Source organism: Argiope bruennichi, chromosome 7, assembly GCF_947563725.1.
Source record: "Argiope bruennichi chromosome 7, qqArgBrue1.1, whole genome shotgun sequence".
NCBI lineage: Eukaryota > Metazoa > Arthropoda > Arachnida > Araneae > Araneidae > Argiope > Argiope bruennichi.
Genome location: NC_079157.1, coordinates 121,634,817 through 121,658,350, shown reverse-complemented (window position 1 = coordinate 121,658,350; position 23,534 = coordinate 121,634,817). Strand labels below are relative to the sequence as shown.

The 23,534-nt window shown below is 32.6% G+C and overlaps 1 protein-coding gene across 1 annotated transcript in view; it reads left to right on the top strand.

Annotated features, from left to right (window-relative positions):
• LOC129975560 (mucin-2-like) overlaps nt 1–23,534 on the top strand; it is a 108,366-nt gene that overhangs the window by 74,904 nt on the left and 9,928 nt on the right. The window contains exons 3-9 of the mRNA XM_056088622.1: nt 388–2,997; nt 3,697–4,056; nt 6,834–7,060; nt 9,216–9,283; nt 16,145–16,311; nt 21,140–21,282; nt 21,765–21,932. Coding sequence (XP_055944597.1) covers nt 388–2,997; nt 3,697–4,056; nt 6,834–7,060; nt 9,216–9,283; nt 16,145–16,311; nt 21,140–21,282; nt 21,765–21,932 — 3,743 coding nt within the window. The remainder of the gene's footprint in view (nt 1–387; nt 2,998–3,696; nt 4,057–6,833; nt 7,061–9,215; nt 9,284–16,144; nt 16,312–21,139; nt 21,283–21,764; nt 21,933–23,534) is intronic.

Sequence of the window (23,534 nt, the reverse complement as noted above, 5' to 3'; positions counted from 1 at the left end):
TTTATCTAATAAATTAAATGAATCATTTTCCTTATTCTAATTTCAAGCCTAAAAATATTTTACCATAATATGACTAGAAAAAAATGGCCCTTTAAAGGGTTAATGTCAGATATATTTAATACAATATATCTAATTATTTTGAAATGTAAGTAAATATATATACATTAGCGCATATAAAGTTATTGGACTTTTGTATTTTTATATTCTTGAAGAAATATGATTAATATAGGAGAAAAGTTTTGCCAAATTTTTATTTTCTCAGTATAAACGATTGAAGTATATTTACTCTAAATAAATTCAAACAAAAACTGAGGCTAAATTGTTATTATTTTTTTTCTGAAATGTATAAACTAAATACTATTCTTAATAAGGATTGTTCTTTTTCAGGCATTGTATTGTTTGTTTCTGGGGAATCAACTGTACCTCCTACTGCAGAAGAAAAAACGCCCAATTCAGTCACACCCTTGATTTTATCGACAACAGAAAATAGATCTTCAGAGATAAGTAGCAGTTCAGTAGCTTCTAATGATGAAGAAGAACCTGAAAAAGTGGCGTCAACTGCATCTAATATTGAGCTTGATGAGGCGTCAAAGACATCAGAGCCAATAAATGGCAACAAAACTCATAGTATTGTAAACTCCGAAGTATTATCGACAGAAGTCCTTACAACATTATTGTCGACCGATCCGACAAGTGAAGATTCGGAACATGCAAGTTCTACTGAAAAATATCAGGATCGAAAGGAAATGACTTCGACTTCTAAGGATAACTTGATCTCTGATAAAGAATATGAAACTAGGATTGATCTTCATTTTGCAGAAGATGCTTCTGATAAGTCGCTTCTTTCTCCGTCGAATGATATATCTGAGACTTCTACAAACATTGTGAGCACAACAAATGAAATACATAGTAAAAAAGATTCTTTTGCAACAATGAGCAGCGAAGAAATATCTCATCAAACTGAATATTCCATGTCACCGACGTCAATGACAGCATTTACAAGTGCAAGCAGTCCAGCGGACGATGCACTGGTAGAAGGAAGTACACCAGTTAAGACATTTGAAGGGAAGACAACAGAAGTCAGAAATACTGAAGAATACTCAGAAAAGCAGTCACCAAACCATGTTGATAATGTTCATTTATCAGAAGAAAAAACAGCAGGATCTACTTTGGCGGTATCTGAATCTACCATGTATTTAGAGACTGAAACTGTAGAGATGACAGATAATACAGGTAGAATGACATCTGAAGATCAATCTACTGAAAATTCATTGAGCTTACATAAAACAACTCCTAAAAGTGCTACTAAAAAGAGAAGTTTAAACAACACTGGCGATACCATATTACATCGCGAAACCACTGCAGCCTCGGATTCTTTCAGTTCATCTTTTGGACCTGAAGTGACAACGTTACTAGAACATGGCGATTCATCTGTTGATGGAATGATAATCTTAACAAATCCGAATACTACGAAGAAAGAAAACAATATGCAGAATGAAAACGAAAATTCAGCAGAGACATTATCGCCTATTGCAGCCCCGAGTATTTCTTCTGGATTTGGGAGTATTGGGAATGTGGAGGAAAAGGAAGAAAAGTTTGTTATGCCACACTCGAATCCGGAAAAGAGTAACGAAAATTATTCGACGCTGTCTGTGAAAGAACAAGATAATTTGAGTGATAAGAAAACCCCTGACTTTAAAATGGAAACTGCAAGTGTGAATCCTACGCTCCATTCTGAAGCTTCTGTGATGATTCCAAAAGCATCAGATGATTATAGCCACTTGAATAACTTGGATAATGTTGACCATACCTTTTCCGGAGTGACATTTGACCCAGATGGCATGAAGAACAGCGAACCTCAAGATCCAGACTCGGTTGTATTTTTCGTTCCGTCTACAAATTTCGATAAGATGTCGACACCTGAAAACACTTATCCCTCTACCACTTTCACAGCATATGGTAGTTCTGAATCTGAAAGAGAATTCGAGTTTGTAACACATAAAAACTTAAATGAAGGAAGTGATTCTGGAAATGGTACTGGAGAGTCAGAAAAAATGGAGCATATACCATTGGATAAAAATATAAATATTCCTCCTCAGCCACCGCATAATCCAGAGGATTCATCTGAAATATTGACCTTCGAAACTGCTAATAATTCTAGTTCTTCAAGCAATTTTGTTTTTTGGGACCCATCAAACGGTGGCTGGATATTGCCAAAAACCACAACGGATACTCAAATCAAACGAATCGATACGGCATTGAACGATGAAAGTGAGGAGATGCTTCAAGATGCCCCTCAATTTTTTGACACTGATCATGCACAGAACAAATCACCCTCTTCAAATCTGAAAATAGACCCGAAAGAAAAAGATGAAATAAAAACAACCATTGGAGATCGTACTTCAAGTTTTAGCAAAGAGCTTGAAACTGAAACAGTTACTGAAGCTGGGTTTATAGGATTCTCCAATTCTTTTGTACCACATCAAACTGATCAGTCAGTAATCCGTCCAGTTAAAATTAAACTAACAAGCCCAGATGACAAATCTGTCTCTACCTCTGTCCTGCCTGGATCATTTTCAACATTAGCGCCTGAACAACCTCCTGGGTTGAAACTATCCGAACCAGTTGCAGGAACCAAGATTGAGAAAATAGAAACTAGCTCAATGAACACATCAAGCCCAAATATCCTGCCTGATTCAACACCTAGTGTAATTACAGAGATAATTAAAAATCCGGAGCTTTCAACCATAGTCATTCAGCCAGAGCTTGTCCCATTTTCTCTAGATCAAAAGAGCCCTGCAAATACTACTTCTGCTGCCAATTCGACCATAGCGGGTATTGCAGTGAAGACTTCAGTATCGGTATCGTTGCCTTTGTCGAAGTCGAAAAATGATAGCCAAGCACTTCAACCAATGATTGAAGAACTTATGGAAAAAATGAATTCTACATCTTTGTTAGTAAACGGATCCTCTATTTCTGTGAAACCTGAAACGAGTGGTGAGTTAACCCTTAATTTAATGTGTGAGCATCTTCCTTATAGTAGTGTCAATTGTTTTGCATTCAAATATATTTATCAGCAATTATTTTTAATTTTAATTTACTTGTGATATTGTATTTAAGGACAATATGTAGGATATATTCACCCAAGATTTCTTTATCTGAAAATTTTAAAATCTTCAGAAAATTTCCATGCATTATCTTTTTAAGTTGATTTTCAATTATCAAATGCCTTTTCCTTTATGTGATCATATTTTTTTATTGTTTCGTATGAAGTTCTAAATTGTTATTAAAAATCGACTTCTAGAACTAATTCTGCAGAAAGGAATAAAATTAATTTGAATATATATATTTTAAAGATTGATAGGTTTTGATATTCACGAGATAAAATGTGCCTTTTTTAGCACTTAGTGATGTTTAATTATATCAAAGTAACTTGTTGGAACATGTAATTTTTGATTAGCATTGTGATCTGTTAAAACAAAAATTACAACAATTATATTTCTGATTTTTAGTAATAGCAATAAATAAATAAATAAATAAAATTGGTTCACTATTTCAGTTTTATAGCATTCTGTTTAAGTATGTTACTGTTTTTTTTATATATATAAATTTGACTTACTTAATAAGTAATATTTTGCCTGCTAAAGTAAATCATGGGTTTTACTGTTCTCGGTACATTTTCCCGTTGATTTTCAGAGCCAAGCACGCCAACTCCTTCTGATACTTCCACTGATGGCCTTACTATCACATCTGACCAAACCACCACGGCAACTGGCTTCAAAATCCGGAAACCCAAGATAAAAATCCCTGGTACGGACTCTGGCCCTAATACTCCCAGGCCTTACAGACCCTTCACTCCGGGCCTCAAGAAACCCACAACCACGGCTGGACCACCCATCTCCATCTTCAGGAAACAGAAAACACGAATAGCCTCAATCACTTCGTCCACTACAGCTAGACCATATCGCCCCTTCAATGGCAATTTTGCTACAGTCAAGATACAGTTTGCTAGCGATATTCCCGGATTGTTGCCTCAAGAGTTTTTGATTTCTACTCGTAAGACTGCCTTTATATTAATACTTTCCCAATTCTAAACTTGATCATCCCAGCAATCATGGTTATCCAATAGTAGATTTAAAATTCCAGGATAAATACATCAAATATGAGAATTCATGAAATGTCACCATGTATTTCCAATTTTCAATTTGGTGTTGGAAACTATAATATTGTAATTAGGGATTGCAATACCGGTATACCGGGATACCGAATACCGGTATTTTGAGCCATTTGTACAATTTTGTAATACCGGTATTCACAAGTTTGAATACCGGTTTTTCGGTATTTGCTATAAATTTTTAAAATTGTCTCCAATATATGTTCAGGTATCGCGAACATAGCAATATAGTATACGTTTTTGTTTTTATGTCTCCCTAACAGGCGAAATTAATTAGCTAATGAATGGCTTAATTAATTGCTTAAATCTAAATTAGCGAAACATCCTGAAAGAAAATATAGTATCCATAACGACTGATGGAGCAACAATTATGAAAAAAAGTTGGAAAGTTGATTGGTGCAAATCAGCAGTTGTGCTATGCACATGGAATTCAATTAGGAGTAATAGATGTATTATACCAAATAAAGAACAGAAGAATCGAAATACTGTGGATATAGAAACTTCGGATTCCAACTTTGAAAAGAGTAAGAGTGAGAGTGATATTGACAATGAAGATGATGACAATGTAATTGTTGAAGAAGATATTGCTAATGAGGATGAAATATTAACCTATCAAGAATTGCTTACTCTAATTTATAAAGTTCGAAAAATAGTTAAAATATTTAAACGTTTCCCTATAAAAAGGATATATTACTAAAATATATACTAACTGAAAATAAAACAGAATATATGTTAATATTAGATTCTAAAACACGTTGAAACAATTTACTCCTACTGATGGAACGATTTTTGAAACTGGGAAATCCAATCCAAAAAGCAATAATTGACTTAAACCTATAAATTAATTTTTCAGATAGTGAATTCGACTTAATATCCAGAACTATATCAGCTCTACTTCTAATAAAACTGATTATTGAGACATTATGTCGGAGAGATTATAATTTATTAACAGCTAATGCAACAGTAAATTTCATGTTGCAGTCACTGAAAGAACAGCATACATCATTATCTGAAGAATTATATATTACATTGAAAAATCGCACAGAAGAAAGGCATACCGAAACAGAAAATGTCTTATGGTATTTACATAATTATAATGATTTTAAAAATGAAAATGAAAAAGAAGAAAAGAAAATAATCAATTCAAATCTGATTAAGTTTATAGTAAATTTTCTTAAAATTTTTTACCCACAAACCTATCCACATTCAGAAGAATTCGGTTGAGGTATCGAAGATTATGATGTCACTACTGTCAAAAGTGAAAAGGAATTGTCTCTTCAACAAAAATTAGAATTAGCGATAAATAAAAAAATTTCAATGAACCAAAATACAATACAGAAATGAGCTATATCCAAAATCATCCGACGAGAAATCGATTTATTTGATGATGAGGGATTTAGAGGTAAATACTTGAAAAAAGTATATCGCGCATTGCTAACAGTACCACCAACTAGCGTAGACGCTGAAAGAGCGTTTTCGACAGCTGGTAATTTTTACACAAAATTACTTTTCAGGTTTAATTACAGCACAATTGATGCATTATGTTTTTTTAGATCATATTTCAAAAATTTGTAATAGTACCACAAACTGAATAGTGATATTTATACTTTTTTTGATTTAAATACTTAATTACTTAAATACATAATTACTTTTTTGTGATTATATACTGTTATAATTTATAAGTTACAAATTATTTTTTGTGATATTTACACTCTCTGACAAAACTGGAAAAAGAAACACCTGTGTTTTCTTTCTTTTTCCAAAATTTCTAATACCGGTATTAAAACCGGTATCCCGGTATTAAGATCTAAAAAATACCGAATACCGGTATTGAAATTTTGGTCCGGTATTGCAATCCCTAAATGTAATATTTTTACAGTTCTTATATAGTTCTTATATAGTTTTAAAATTAGACTTTAATCTCAGGAAATATTCTTGTAAAAACATAACTATCTCACAAGAAACGTAATGATTCAGAAATAATAAATACAGATATTTTATTATTTCAATTCGAAATTTATATCAGTTTATTCGCAACAGACTTGCTTTTTATGCTTATTTTATTGATTTCAACAAATCGGGCAACGTGCTTATTTTTTCCTATCTTTTCTCACTTAAGCTTACTTTGTTTTGATATGTAAATTGTCTATCATTAATTATGCTATAACTTTTACTATAATATTTGACTCAAAGACATCTGTTTTTAAACATTGAGTTTTCACTATGCTAAATTTCTTTGAAAGATGTTGCTAGAAAGAGAAAATCGAGTGTTAAAAAATGAATAAGTAATATGAAATGATTTACTAATCGAAATTTTTGAATCGATAATTACAATAAATGTATGAAACCATTTCTTGGTGCATTGTTAAGCGGAATAGAATAAGTTAAATCAAAACGACCATTTTATTTCACACTTGTAGAATTAATATTTTTATCTATAAGTTTTCTATAAGTATTTTAATCGATTAAGTTATAAGTATTTTAATCGATAAGAAATTTCAAATGAATGTGAGAGAGAGAGATGCATATTTGGTTTGCCTTTTAATTATTACTTTTTAATTTTGAGTATCTAAGAAATTAAAGATACCTAAAACTAAGGTATTTTTAGCAACATTCTTTGAACAGATATGTTAAATTTTGTAAACCCTTTCCATTCCAGAACCCGTTACGACAACCACCACCGAACCAACAACAACCGAGGAACCGATTTCCGAAGTGCCATTCACAGACCAGACGCACATTCCCACTGTGGCAAACGAAGATGACGTCACCCTGGTCAAGGTGGCAGGATACGTTGCGATTGACAGGGGATTGAGATGGAACGACCTCCTCCACAACAGACATTCCCCTGAATACAAAAAGGATGCCGAAGCGATGCACTTATATGTAAGTAATCTGTTCTTTCTTATCTGGTAAATGGAAGCAGTATTGACATCCAAGGTTTTCTCGCCAATTTGTCGTTATATATAGAAAATAAAAAAAATAAAAAATGGCGTACCTTTTCATTCAAAAAATGTTTTAATAATATGTTGTAATGTCTTTATCTAGATTGATCAAATAACGAAGCAGAATTTCCAGACAATTCTTTATTTTACATCCCTATATATACAAAAGAACAACTTGTTCTAATCTTGGTTAAATATATAGTTATTTACACCTGTAGTAGTAGATACAACAGTCGAAATTGAAGGGTTTTCTTGAAACTCAGTTGGTTTTCGGACTGCGAACTCGTGGACGTAGTCCAAGAGTCTCCTACAATTCGTTTCTTCTCTTCTCCCTAAGAAAAAAATCTCCGCAATTTATTTCGGCGACAATCTCCGCCTCTTAATTTACATTGGTCATTTGAGCTCTCTTTCGGCCAATCGGGGTTCAGCAATACGCTCCCTGTTCGGTCTCCAGTCGGTCCTTGGAAGGTCCTTTTAGTGACGCACCTTTCATAACTGACTATTCGGGAACACGGAGTTATCATAGTCCGTTCAGAATGAGAAACATTTAGCATCCAGATGTTTGGACCCCCTTTCTCTTTGAAGGTACTCTCAATTTCTCTTGGACGAGGAATTCCCACATGTGGTCTTTCACTGTAGTCGCTAATGAACAGATGTTGAGACCACCCATGTGAAAAGATCCACCGTCTAGCTTCCTCGAGGAGTTTAGTAATTAACAGCGACACAGCTGGCTGTAAATGTCTTATCAGTACTGGAAACGGAGAATGTTACAAGGTACATATATAATGTGTAATAGCTACATATATAATAGTTAATGTAATTACTCTTTTGATAACTATATGTGCGAGTTCTGACAAGCTGTTATCTTTTTCTTTTCTTCCTTAATGCATTTCTCTATCTTGCTAACCTTTGTTTCTTTGCAGTAGAGAATTTCTCTATGTATAATGTTCATGAATACTCAAATTAAAACTAATCACTAAAATCGAATTGAAAAAGATAGATCCACTAACAGAAAAAAGATGCATTGAAAAATATAAAATAAAGAAATATTGAAAGGAAATATTAGCAATCATTTTTGACTTACCATAAAATGAAAATATAATGACTTAGCACAATATTGCGGATTTCAGCTCATTGACTTTTGCTAAAATCCTGCATAAAACATTTAAACAGAATAGGAAGTTTACAATCTCATATCTAATTTTGGTTCATACTTCACTTAATAATTAATGAACGAAAACTATACATTTTCACAAAAAAAGATATTAAAAAATGAAAAAATATATCACCATATCTCTAGTTAAGAAATGAATTGAAATGTAATACAATTTTACTACGTTATAGACAGAGGGATCCGTAATAATCTTTCCCGTAAAATACCTAAATCTGCCACAATATATCAAACAAAAAGACGAATGTATTAATTTCTGATAATAAATGGAATTTCTTTGTAACATTGCTTTGAATTGCATTATAAATGAAATATCCCAGCTTAGCAGAGTTATTAAAAGGAAGCAAAACAAAATACAACCTTGTTGTTCATCCGAAATTACAAATAACATTTGATAGTTTAAATTCAACACAGTTATAAGTATTCGTTGTTAACCTCTCCAAAAATACAAACAGTCTTGAAACGATACGATAACGATACCATATTTTTTTCCACATCTTGGATGTAATGCTTTGAAGTCCTGAGGATATACATGTCTCAAATTCGTCAACGTGTGTTGATGGCAATGAAACAAATTCTTGTTTGATGTAGCTTTAAAAAAAAAGTATAAAATATTTCTATATACATTCAATACAGGCTTGCAGAAAAAAAATTGTAGAATAAATTATCGTATTGCCTTGATATCGTTTCTATTTTTTGGAGAACCCCCAACCCCCACATTGAACATTTCAATTGTGTTTAAATTCAACTTGTAACTGTTATTTTTGATTTACGATTATCAATAAAGATGTACTTTGTTTTATTTGATTTTAATGAACCTGCAGAATCCAAATACTCATTCATAAATACCTTGTATAACATTCATCATTTTTATTCATCATTTTTCATAGCATTTATGGTAAATATTTCTTTTACTCCCCTTTAGCTGGAACGTATGTTCCGATCCTCACCGATAGCCTCTCGCCTGTGGAAGATCGAAATCGACGGTTTCAGGTAAGTGTATAGCTTATCTCTTTCGCAATCGACCCATTTATTATATTCGACCTCTCCATCCGTGCTTAATATAGATAAGGGATAAAATACTTTTTATCCTTTGAAGTGCGAAACTTTATGCTCCATCAAAGATAATGAGATAACGCTTCTTCTTTACATGAAAGGTAAAATAAACTTCTCTTAATAATCTTCGTCCAAGCAGAAAATGAGTTCTTGGCTTCAAAGGCGAGCGAGTGATTGATTGCTGTCATTCGACGTTTTGTCGACACCTTTACTTTAAGACTTTGCTTTTCATCACGGGTCTTTAGTCTTCCTGAATATTTTATATGCTTATTTTATTAATGATACAGGACTGTTTTTGGTATTTCATTGTTCACTGTGCAATTTGAACAGCATGGTTAATTCTAGATGTAGAATTCAAAGATCTCGACTTAATCGATTAATCGGGAGTTTAACTTTAATTGGATTAAATGGACTATACAGTATGTTTCACTTTCTAAAGTGAATCTTGAAATTAAATATTTATTTCCATAAATTGCATGGTATATCCTATGAAATGGCTAAAAACGAGATTTTTTACTGTTCTGAAAAACATCCACCCGTTTTTATATTTTCTTGATTAGTATCTTAAATTTTACCAGAAATGAAATGGTTTGTTTTATTTCAAGAAATGCCGGTGTTTGAAATCTCTGCTTGTGAGAAATCATATCGGAAAACAGTCTTTTATATGTTGTTTCTAATGGCACTTGTCATAGACAAGCCCGCTGACGAAGGCAGCGATTTTGAGCCGAGAAAGAGTCTCTTGTTTTTCAGTAATGCCATCTAGGGCCAAGAGTACGTCTTAGCTACTCAAGCGTCATAACCCATTTTAAGGAGCGGACTTCATTCATGCATTTTATTCACATATCGTAATTTAGACCTGAAACAGAGACGATTACCTCTGAACCAGTACCCCCAGTGGTATTACTCCCGACATGGAGGCCTTTGTGACCACGACAGATTTATACGTGTGCCAGCCACCACACATGCGGAGAGTCTTCGGCCGGTGGGGTTCGAACTCGCAACGCAAGGGATACCAATCCAGCGCCCTACCAACCAGGCTATCCTGGCCTCAGTATTTTTATATTTTCCATTTAAGAGATCATTTAAATTTTTTTAACATCATTGCCAAGGGACATTTATAAATATTCTTACATTTTAGCCTTTTTCGATATGGTTATGAAATGAGAAATAATACAGCTTTATAACATCTTTTCTCAAAAAAATGATTAGTCGGGTCCTTATTTATTTACACATATTTTAAATGTTTTTGTCAGGGATTTATTTGTATGATTTTTCACATCAGAATAACAAATTTTGAATACGATTACAAAATCGTCAAAAAAAAATTAGAACTCGATATTTGGAAACACGTAATTTTCTACGAGCTCCTTCCTCAAGGTGAAACTAGATATTCTACGAAATACTGCTTTTAAATGAATCGACTAAAAGCTGCCATAGCAAAAAAATGTCCAGAATTAATGAAACGATGAAGTGTTGTTTTTCATTATGACAACTCGAGACCACATATTGCATTAGTCGTAAGAGAGAAGAACTTAGTTTGATTGGGACTTCCTGCATACTTTCCAGATCTCGCTCCATCTGATTATTACTTCTTTCTGTTCTTAAAAATTATCTTCGCGATAAGCGCTTTAAATCCATCAGCGAAATAAAAGCGCACCTCGAGGATTATTTCCTGTCCAAAACACAACAGTTTTGGAAAGAAAGCATGATGAGGTTTCCCAAGAGATGGAAGAAGGTAATAGAGCAAAAGGGTACATATAACAAAATAAATAACATCTTAACAGTAAATATTGTATATTCATTTCATATTAGAAATGGGAAAGAAACTTATGAGACACCCTAATACATCAAATTTGGTATGGGATTTTGTGACTATAATTGTAATTCTGTGTTGTACTTTTGATTCCAATTGGTTGGGGGCAAATGCATCTTAAATAGATATTATTAGAGAGAATGTGAGAAAATGTTAATGACCAACTCCCCCTGGTATACTCGACTTTTTCTACTTCTAGGATAATCGCCTTGTCAGAAATGCTCCCACTCTCATCCCTGACCGTTGGTGCAGATATCGACATATGTTTACTGATGCCAAGAGTAATAAAAACCGTTCATGAGTCATAACTGGGAATGGCGTCATAAAAACTGCGAGAGACGATCTGGCTCGCTTTGTTGGCGAGGCACTTACGAATGATCCTTTGGGATCAAACGAGACTTAACCCCCATCTCTAAACGGTTTTTACAGGAATTTTGTAGATACGAACTCGAAGCTCAAGTAGATCGTGAGCATTTTCTTAATATGGTTAATGGTTAATTTTATGTCTCAAAAGTTGTTTTTATTGTATCTGGTTCCCATAGCGATAGATTCTGGAGGCGAATAACTATTCGCTAAATAATTTGAAAGCCTTTGTACAGAAAGAATAGATTATTATTAACAGAGAAAAATGTTGTGTAATATTATTTAGAAGTATTCAAATAATAGCTGAAGCATAAACAATGTGAGAAAAATAAAATGTAATGTTTTTTATAATATAAAATAAATATTAAGTCGTTAGATTTCTGCTTTCTTTCTTCACGTAAGGTGATGTCTAATGAAAAAATCTTAAATTTTTCATCAGATATTTTATCTGAAGTAACCATTTTACGTTACACGAATCAGCTTAAATAATAAGCACCCCGAAATGGAGCTATTCTGTTAAGGAAAGTCTGGATTAATTTTTTTATTCGAACCGATTATTTTTGAAAACTATTCCATTTTCATACAGTGAAATTTTTAGAAAACAGTTTTAAAATTAAAGATGTATTTCTATGATTTTGCTGTGTGATAAAAATTGAAACTCACATAACCGCTTGAATCGACCAAATTTGTTTATATACAGGGTGTTCATTAATTATTGTCGGGGTTTCCGTACCTCATAACTTTCGAATAAAAAATATTACGCAAAAACCGATTACGTATTCGTAAATTACAACTGAAAGAATTTTATTAATGATATTAAAGTGTAAAGCTTGCACAATTTGCACTTTGTATGCACTCAGCTGACGGCGATTATGTATTCGTAAATTACGACTCGAAGAATTTTATTAATTATATTAAAAAGATTAATGAATTTGCACATGGCTGCCCTTCGGGGCGCGTAACACATCGAGATAAAATTCGATTTCCCTCCAAGTGTCCGAATTTTCCGAAGGAGGATCTTTTTTGTACCTGGCCCTGAAGCGACGTTGAGTAGTTACGACTGATTTAGTTTCGAAAAACCACAATACACACATTGCTTTTTCTTTCACGGTCACCAATTTTATTTCTGACGTCATAATTACCCAGACTGAATGCGCTAAGATCGTATTGTTGCCACGTAAAATTCTTTGAGTTGTAATTTACGAATACATAATAGCCTTCATGCCTACAAGGTGCAAATTGTGCAAGCTTACACTTTAATATCATTAATAAAATTCTTTGAGTTCCAATTTACGAATACGTAATCGGTTTTTGCGTAATATTTTTTATTCGAAAGTTATGAAGTACGGAAACCCCGACAATAATTAATGAACACCCTGTATGTTATCTGGTTCAGCAAAGGTAGATTAAAAAAAACTAATTCTATCGAAGGTTATGTTTTATGGTTTTCAATGTTTACGTAGCAATAAATTTCAATGTTGCCATCCGGGTTTTGGATTTATTTTACTATCTGCCTAAATTTAGTGTATAGTCTATTGCAATAAAGCCCACATCAAATTCATACGGTTGATTGCTTTTAAGTATATTTAGGAACGATTCATCAATTTACCAACTTGTATTCAGCTGGTTTCAGAGTTTCGTCTTCAGAATATTTCATTAACTGAACTGTTGGAAACAAAATCGGATAAAATTTAATGTTCACCATAAGTGTTTGCCATGTAATTGAATAACAGAAATGTTAAGTAGAATTTTTTTATCATTCAGAATAATAATAAACTGATCGCATTCTACTTACTTGCCATTCCTTACTATTATACTAACGTGCAAAATGCTATTTATATCATATTAAATTAATTGATGAGTAACCCAGCTGACATTTAGCCTTACTGGAATATTAATTGTCAATTGTTGGTCATCTGTTAACAGATGATTGTCAGTTTAATTTATGAAATTACAATTTTTAAATCTATTAGAGAATAATGAATTTCAAAGATATTTATGACAAATAGTCGTCTGTTATGATATGGGATATTTTAATAAAATATCTCCCATAAAAGCCGATTCCACCGAAGAACCGACGTGTAAGGGGGTCTGTTGCACGTTAAATCAGTCATTCCAAGCGTCCTCCCGCTGGTGTGGTGTGGTGTGGTGTGGCGTGGAGAGGAAGCTCAGGTGTCGTCCTCGTCATCTGACCGCGGTTCAAAATTACGAGGTCCGTTCCAAAATAGCGTTACGGGAAGTTGTGTGCCCTAGTGTTGCTTTACAACAGGACGTTAAAATTACTAAACTAAACTAAACTCCCATAAAAGCATTAAAATAATTATTTAAAAATCTTGGTTATAGAAAAAAAAAATTCGCCAATATTTTTCGAAGAATGTAGGAGTATCATTAGTGAAGAAAGAACTTTAAATCATCTCTATTCATTAACGAATAATTACCTGAAGCTCATAAAAAATAAATATAAATATTTTTGACATCTATACCAGCATTGTGTCTCTTAATATATTTCCTGCTTAATAATGAGGACGAGTGTGTTTAACTAAATGGTTATTTAGTTAACACACTCATTATTAGTTAACACAAGTGTGTTTAACTAAATGATGTTTAGTTAACCGAAGATCAAAAGGGATATTTTAATTCCAACCACCCAGCAGGTTCATGATTACCTCTTAGTAACGTCTTGACTTACTGATTAATCAAAAAATATTTTCTTTTTACTTTCACTTGTGCGAATGTATACAGAAGTATTCTAAACGTCAAAAATTCGATCTCGAGAATATTTGACGAATCTGTACGTTTTTGACCTCCCGAGAACTTTTTTTGCCGTTATGTCTGTCCGTCTGTCTGAAAGATAAATCAAACGCTTTGAGCTAAATGGATGAAATTTTACTATAATGTCTCTGTTCGCGTGTCTGTGACAAAACGCAAAATCACGCCGAGATAGGTGAATGAAATTTGGTATATGGTCTTTGCACTAAATTGGTAGATTTCTGTCAAATTTTGCGCAAACTCCAATCAAAGGAAGCCCGGTTGTTCGGATATAGATAATACGGTTACTACAGAACGGAGAGTTACACGGATAAATTTCGTACACAGATTATGCATCCATAGCGTAGACATATAAAAGTTTAAGCTAAATGCAATTAGGGTTGGCCACCTGTTGGTCTGTACTTTCAGAAGCATGTAAATGCGGTAACTCAAAAACTCAGTGACTTAAACATCAAATTTGGTATGTGATTTTGTGACTACAAGCGTAGTTTTGTGTCAGATTGTGGTTTCAATCGGTTGGGAAAAACGCATCTAAAAAAAAAAATTAACCTTTATTAGAGAGTATGCGAGAAAATTTTGCGGAGACCACTCCGACTAATTTAGTTGAATAACTGATATATCCTCGAAAGAGATGTAGTGTACCGATTGCATTAACTCAATATCTTGAGAATATTCCTTTCAGGGAATGAAACGTGTCCATAGAACAATACCTTTAATTTTCGAGAAGAGTGTACTCAAATACGAAGGTTTCGCATCCGATCACAAAGTAACTTTATTTGAAACCAGAAAATGAGCGTTATGTTTTTGAAGCATGACATTTCTGGCTAATATTCGAAATGGTCATTTTGTATAACACTCTAGGATTGTCTGTGTCTTGAAATTCAACTCGGTTTAGTAAACATAGTTGAACAACCCCAACTCTTCTGAAGGCATATGTTTTAATAGAATGATCAGGATGCCGCTATAGAAATAGGCGGAAATTATAAATCAGTCCTAACGTGCACGGCCATGGTACAATCTCTCCTGTAGGAGGCATGTAAGCATCAAAGTCGGCATAAGTAACTCCACCCTACACCGTTACTATATCCACCGGGACAGAGAGAACCAAACATCATACCGGAAATTTCTTTGCCCCATAATTGAGGTGCATCCCAGTGTGGTAGCGCCATCTAGTAACGATATGTTTACAAATAGTATAAATAGTGCTTTAACTATTTATTACTATTGTAAACAACTCTTTTTGTAGTAGATTTGATGTACTGTTTAATATGAATGACCCATAAGAAACATAATGCTTCGTTAAGATTTCAGTTATGAAGATATTAGTTATAATTCTCAAGCTACAAATAAGATTACTTTAAGTGGAATCGGATGTGACGCCATCGTTTTTGAGTGCAATGTAAAGTTTGTAAAGGTCACTTCATTTAAAAAAAAAAATAATAATAATTTTGAGCTCAATTTGTGTTGTCATCGCGGGATTCTGTAAATAATATAATTCTGCTATTCTTTCATTCTTCATGTAAAAATCCCGATGTCCTGTAATTTCGAAAATGCTTCTTTCGAAATTTCAAGGTAGATTACAATTAATAAATGGAATCACAAATTCAATGCATGTGTAAATATTTTTGTACTAATCCATAGTATTCTTTTTTTTATATCTAATATCACTTGGATGAGAAATTTTGCAAAAAATCGTAATCGATTTTCAAAAAAGCATTTATTACTAAATAAAAAATTCGAGGGTTTTGTCTTCAGTTCTTCATTGTCATACTCGCACAGTTTTATGATGTACTTTTATGCTGTTCATTTCTACAACAAACGATTCTTACCTCAATTTCTTTTTTCATTTTTAGTGGCAACAAGAAGACTCGTCCTGTCGGCGTCGACTTCTTTCTATATCTCATAAAGACCAGAGAGAACATTCCCACGGAACATCTGGCGACGGTGTTCCACGGGAAATTATCGGCCAACAATACGTTCGGCACGTTCCGAGTAGATCCCAGCAAGACGGCTTTCGAAAGTAAGGTTTTATTTTATTTTATTTACTTTTTCTTAATCATCTGATGGCAGCAGATGTTTTTTTTTTCTTTTTTTTTTTGTCGCCAGTTTTTTGCTTCCGAAATACTTCAACTCGAAAGTCGTGGGCATGTCTTTTGTTCGAAGAAGCTTTTAAAATGTATCCGAAGCTAAGATGTTTATTATCTTTTCTTTTTTTTAGAGGAGAAGAGTTATCTGGTTTCTTTCTGATGATAAAGCATCCTACAAGAATTTAAAAAAATTATATTGTGGCTTGAAAAACCTTGAAGTGTGGGATTCGATCTTTTAGAAAGTTTGGTTGGTTTATGGCTGGAATATGTTCTTGAATTTTTGACACGACAAATAGATGTTTTGTGTTCTAAATCCAATTTCTAGTATTTTTTCTACTATTTTTGACAAATATTTTTATTTGTTGTGTTACAAAGCACATAAAAAGAAAATATTGCATTCGTCAATAAATAAATTCCGTGATAAATTTTAATGTTTCTTCCACGTTCTAGAACTTAAGAGTACAAAAAAAAAAAACCATTCTGGTATGATTTCAATTTCTTCCTCCGCTTGTCAGTAGATTCAAGCCAAAAATCTATTTTTCGTAAATTTCGTTCACCTAATGCCATGCAGGGTATTCGCATTTTATGTGGCGGAGGAAGAATAAAGCTTCTATTGGGGGGGGGGGATGAGTTGCAAGACAGGTTTTAATAGATCGCAACATGATCTTGAACGTATATGCATCTTTCCACAGTGTGCTAAAATGTGACATGAACTTAGAATGAAAATCAAACCAAAGATTAGAAATATGTTTTTAATAACTATACATAATAGTTAATTTTTTTCCCTCCCAAAACAAGTTTTTTTGGGCCCATAAAACCTCTTTCAGAAAAGACTGTACTTTTCCTGCCTGAAAAATGTCAGTGAAGTGGGTCGCTGTAGTTTCTATTTCTGGAAAATCGATTATAATAAAAACTTGAGACTTCCCGATCCTACAGGAACCTATTTATCTTCATTGTTGATATTCCTTCTTTAGGAAACTGAAATAAGAAATTCAGAGGCAAGTCGCACTCTTTCTGAAAGAGCGCATACTTCTCCCCAAATTATCAGTGAACCAGGGATCAAGTGGGTTACTGTAGTTTCTATTTCTAAAAAATAGGCTATAATATTTAAAAGCTTAAGACGCCCTTATCTTGTATAAACAGTACTTTATTAAATATCAGCAATGAAGATAAATTAATTCTTTCTTTAGGAGCCTTAAATAAGAAATTCAGTAGTAGCTTACGCTCTTTCAGAAAAGGAGCGTGCACTTTTTATCACTGAAAATGTTAAGTAGCTGTCTGTAGTTTCTATTTTTAGAAAATAGATTATAATGTTAAAAGCTTAGGATTCCCTGATTCCGTATATAGAGAACTTCATTTATCTTCATTGCTGACATTCAGTGAATTCTATTTTTAGGAATCTTAAATAAAAAATTCGCTGGAAAAATTCTTTCCTACTCTTTTAGAAAGAGCGTGTGTTTTTTGTCATTAAAAAAATGTCAGTGACCACAGATGAAGTGGGTCGCTGTAGCTTCTATTTCTAGAAAATAGATTATAATGTTAAAAGCTTGAGACTTCCTGATCCCGTATCTACAGTACTTAATTTATCTTCATTGCTGACATTCAATGAATTCCTTCTTTAGAAGCCTTAAACAAGAAAATCGCTAGTAGAAAAGAACGTAGAATTAGCTTTTCAATTCAGTTAGTTATACCAAAGGGGTTTACTTGCGATTTCGTTAGCTTGAGCAGGGATCAATGGAAGGAAGAATTTCTTTCCCTAAGCATAGAAGTTTTCTGCGGAATATTTTCTTTTCACGAAATTGGATTATACCATTGATCCTTTCCGGACTTTCCGTTTTATTTCTTCATTTGGGCATCGGCTCGGCACATAATTGAGAGTGGATCCATTTTTTTATTGTTATTATTGATCTGGGAGGAACAACTTCGCCAAAACTGAATCAAATAATACCATCTTAAGACTTTGGGCTTCTGTTATTGTTTGCGGTTGGTTTTTCTACAAATCTTTCTCTATCTATATTAATTTTAGATTTCTTATAAGATATCTTTCCGTTATATAATGAGAAAAGACCTCTACTTAAAAATTCTTACTTTTATTCCACGTTTTTTTATTTCCAACGTGCATTTCTCCTTGTTAACAAAGAGATCTTGTTGTAAGGTTAAAGTATTGAAATTGATCAAAGGCTCGATTTTAAGATATTGATGAGACTTCCTTGAGTCCGATAAAAAAAAAATATGTATGCATGTCTGTCGGTCTATCTGTGAACGCTAACACTCAAACCCGTTGAGCAAAAGAGATTAAATTTGCTTTCTTAAATTGCATCACTAATAAATTCTGAACGAAATTTTTTCGAAGGATATGTCATTCCTGTTTCTGAGTACAAGTGAATAAGATTATTACAAAATATAAAGAATTGGATAAATAAAATTTGGTGCACAAGTTTAACATCTAAAATGTAGATTCTTATCGATAACTAGATTTGAACCAAATATTTTTTGATTTGTTTGTACATTTTGAACCAAATTTGTCAAAGCGGTGATCGTCTGTCGTTTGGTATTTTCACATGCATGTAAACACGGTAGCTTAAAAACGCGCAATGTTTTAAACAAATTCAATTTGATATGTGATCGTGTGACTACAGTTGTAGTTCTGTGGTTTCTATTCTATTGGTTTCAATCGGTCTGAAAAAATGTAACACATAAATTTGATTTTCGGGTACTTGTATGTTAATCATATGCCAGAGATTAAAATCGATCGATCAAGCAAAAAAAAAAAAAAAAGCCATAATCACCAGATCAGATGATATGTTCAGTAGAAATGCTGGATTCACACCGAAGATTAATATTTATTAATTATTGTTCGCCAATGCCATGCAAAACTTTTGCGGTTTTGTCCAGGGTGGAAAATAATGCCGTTAATTAGAGAGTAAACAATGAAGTTCTGGGTGAAAACAAGCATAATCGCTTTTACTATTTTTAAAATATATTACTAATCTTTCTGCTTAAAATGTCAATAATTTAATGTTGTATTGAAATTTTATAACAACGACAACAACAACAAAAAAAAAAAAAAAACAACATCGGGAGTGGTTTCCCAAAACTTCCTTACATACACTCTAATAAAGATCCCAGGGAGCGCTTTGCATAGCATTGGCGTACAATAGTTACGAAATATTAATTTTTGGCGTGTATTGAGCATTTTTGTTGAATCTATCGTGTCCTACTTGGCAATATTTTTTGGCTTTTAATAACTGGCAAGTCGTTAATAGTAACCGAAAATTTATGTTTTAGTCGCGTTTTTACAGTCGACTGAAAACGCAACTTGACATAGAATTGCAATTATTGTCACAAAATCAGATACCAAATTTTAATTATTCAAGTCATTACATTATTGAGTTATCGCGTATTTCTGAAAGTACAGCCAAAGACCAACCCCTTATTGGATTTAGCTCAAAATTTGATTGGTGTATAGAATATAGATGTTAATTCTGTGTATCGAATTTTACTTATTTAGCTCACCTCGTTTTGTAGTTATCTTGTTAAATTATATGTGAACAACAGGACAGACAGACTTTGTGTAAGCGGATTTTGCAGAAAATTTGATAGAAATCTACAAATTTGGTATAATGACCGCCAACTTTCATCCATTTAGCTTAAAACGTTTTTACAATATCTTTGTCATAGACAGACTGACGGATATTTTTCAAAAATGTTTTTTTTTTCAAACTCGGAGAGATTTGAAATGTAGATTCTTCAAAATTTTGAGTTCCGATGTTTTGATCATTACTGTACTTTTCTTGTACTATGTATACGAGAAAGTAAATAAAAAACAAATTCTTAAGTTATTTTCATTGAATCTTTTGATAGCAGATTTGGAGTTATATTTACCAATTCGTAAATAACTTTGATTTCAGAATATTACAGGGTGGTTTTTGTGTGCAAAAGTTTTTTATAATAACTCCATTTATCTGTTGATTCAACGAATGTCTGTGAGCTTTCCGCCACTTTTAAATTCAAAGAATTGCAAATAAAGGCATTCCTATCAATGCAGAATTCCGCTGGTGAATGAATTTTTTTGATGTAGCCCATAAATTTAATTCTTGAAGTATTTAAAAAATGAATCAATTAAAAATAGTCTTTATTCTTACTTCTGATTTCCTAGCGAAACATTTCCACAACTTGAAAACATTGCAAATTAGTTCCTATTTTAAGTAATAACTACCTGATTTGCTAATTATTTTATTAGCATGTAGTTTACATCAAAAGAATTTAAGCAGCAGCTTTCAGTTTTTTATATGAAAATGTCCTTCAGGCATAATTTATCCGGAATTTGCTGATGTGAAAGAATAGAAAGATATATAAATCGCTGTCAACACAAGACTCATTTCAAAAAAGTTTGCAAGATTTCCTTATTTTTCTTAATTATTTTATTTATTGCATTTAAATTGATTTTTCTTGCTGCAGTCGATGAACTCTTTCTATTTTTCAAAAAAATCATAAATTGCCTATTGTTACTGATGTCATCTTACTAGTCTCTATCCAAAATTATGAGGTAGTGAAGTCACTGTCAAGTAATAAAATCAATTACAAATGCTATCATACGTATAACTGATCATTGTCCGTAATACTGTAACTTTATCCATTTTTTTTCAAATACATGTAGAAACTCAATTGTATTTAAACTTTTGTCTTGTGAACAAATTGATCCTAATACTCCTTTCTCTATTCTTTTGAACTTCTTTTCATTTTCTTTTTCTCCTACAGTGATTCAGGAGGAGCCCTTGAAGCCGCCGACCCCACCCCCGGAGGAAGAGAACGTGGAACCCCCCATTCCTCAGTGGGCGATTGCTGTCATCGTTATCGGAGCTGCTTCTCTCATTTTCATCGTTCTCTTCGCTGCAGTCACAGTGAGTAATTCCCAACGATGTTACATTTCTCAGATATTGCCTCTTTTACTTCTCGCCGATATAAAACTGTTTGTCTTTAATGTCATCGCCACTCAGTTGACTCGTATGATTTTTAATATTTTTTTAATTATTCTCATTACCATGAAAACTGTGTTATTATAAAAAGTATAAATTACATTTGTTTTCGGCAGCTTTTTTTACATCAGACCAATAAATATAGCTTTTATAATTTTAGAAATAAATTATTCCAGGATATATACAATGTATTTACATAATATGTTGTTTATAAAGTTTATCATTCAGATAAACTATTTCTTCGCCATTTCTTCTTTAAAAGTGGAAATGGTTTAAATCCTTTATGGTGTGCTTTTTCTTTTGAAAATCGTCGTGCAATCGCTTTTATAATTTCAGTAGCAAACATTACATTCTTTTTCTCTATAAGATAATGTTTCGACTAATGGGCTATATTTTGTTCTGCTCAGATCTACGGCCGTCACCATATGAGGCGACGATACAGCAGCAAGCTGAATGAGGAGGACATGGAACGATCTTCTGGCGAGTGGGAGAGCAAGATGGCGGCCGCCTACGAAAATATGGCAGCTGACACCATCTACGACGCTGAGGATCTGCACAGCGACTCTTACAAGAAAGTGAGTCCGTGTCTCTATGGAAATTTGTTTATAGATGAATGAAATATATTCATATGTAATTTCTAATGTATCTACATTCAAAAAATAATTTTCTAATCCCTGGAATTCAGGCTTCAGTGTAACTTTAATTTCTTAGTTGCGCGGGCTATTATTATTTGCTTGGAATGGAAAGGCTAAATCCGCAAATTCTTTTCTGAAATTATATAAGCTACGAATACTTCTTCCTTTTTCTCCTGCTTTCTACCATCTATTTGGTACATGACACCGTAATTGTATGACAACTGAAAATTGAATTATTTCAATGAAATCATAATGAATAAAAATCATTAAAAAAATTCATTAATGTTTTTAAAATCCTGCTTTACATATGTATAATGTATACATAATTTATCATATGTGTCGCTGAAAATAAGTTTCTGAAATTGTAAACTTAGATTCATTTCACCATGTATTCAAAATTTGTACAGGAGATGATGTACTAAAGTCTTTTTACCACGCAATTCAAGAGCAAAGTAGAAATTTTTTCCTTCAGTAATGTTAAGATTCTGATAGGAACTTCTTTTCCATATGTAGACTTAAGAAAGGGAATCTTGGGTACATTTAAAAGAATGTTGCAAGTATTAGGAATTTTTATCCCTTCGCTCGAAGCGTGTGAAAATGCTAAAGTCATGAGATTTTCTACAACACGTATTAAAAATAATTAAATAAAAAGTGTGAACTGGGTAAGGAAATAAGAGAACATTTTAGAATGAATTAATATATACTAATTTAAGAAAAAAATTAGGAAATTAAGTTTTAAATTATATTTTTAAATATCAGAGAGAGGGGGAGAGATTAAAGTTTTCTTTTTATAATGTTTGATTTATGTCAGAAAATCAATTTTTCTAATTGATATTTAATTTTAAATTATGAATACTTTAATCCGAAAAACTAGCAAAGCTCTTATTTTTATTCAACTTGAAACCGTATATAATACCTTTAATGTCCTTTTCTCGTTTATTTTATTCTTTTTTTCTTTGTTTGTGAGGTTTTTCACTTTCAATTAATGAGAAGCTGTATTGATAAAAACTATTCTTTGGGTTATTCTTCTCCTTCAAGATATATGTGAAATGGATTAAACCATTTTAAACAACGGTTTCTGGTTCAAGTTAAGAAATTATGAACAACAACAAAAAAAAATCTCCTTCCTTTATCTTTCAATTGTTTTAAGAAATTATGTAAGTTGTTGCCAATATTTTCTTCCCTGAGCATACACTAGCATATTTTGATGCTTACATTTTACAGCGAAAGAAATGGTCTTTTAATGATTTTTGCAATGATTATATATGCTTGCTTTTTAAATGAAACCTAGTGCTTCCTTTTAAAAATGATTCCATAAACCCCATTTACATCTTTGCAATGAAAAAGCTGCTTATTTTAATGTTTTATAGAGTTGAAATTATGATGCTGTCCAATCAAAATAACAATGCAAATTTGGTTAATCTTTTTTTTTTTTTTTTTTTTTTTTGCTCTATATTTCCCTACAAATTTATTTGATATATTGTATTTTGTTGTATTTTGCGCCAGTATTGTTGTTCAAAATCACGTGAGAAGTGATTATGC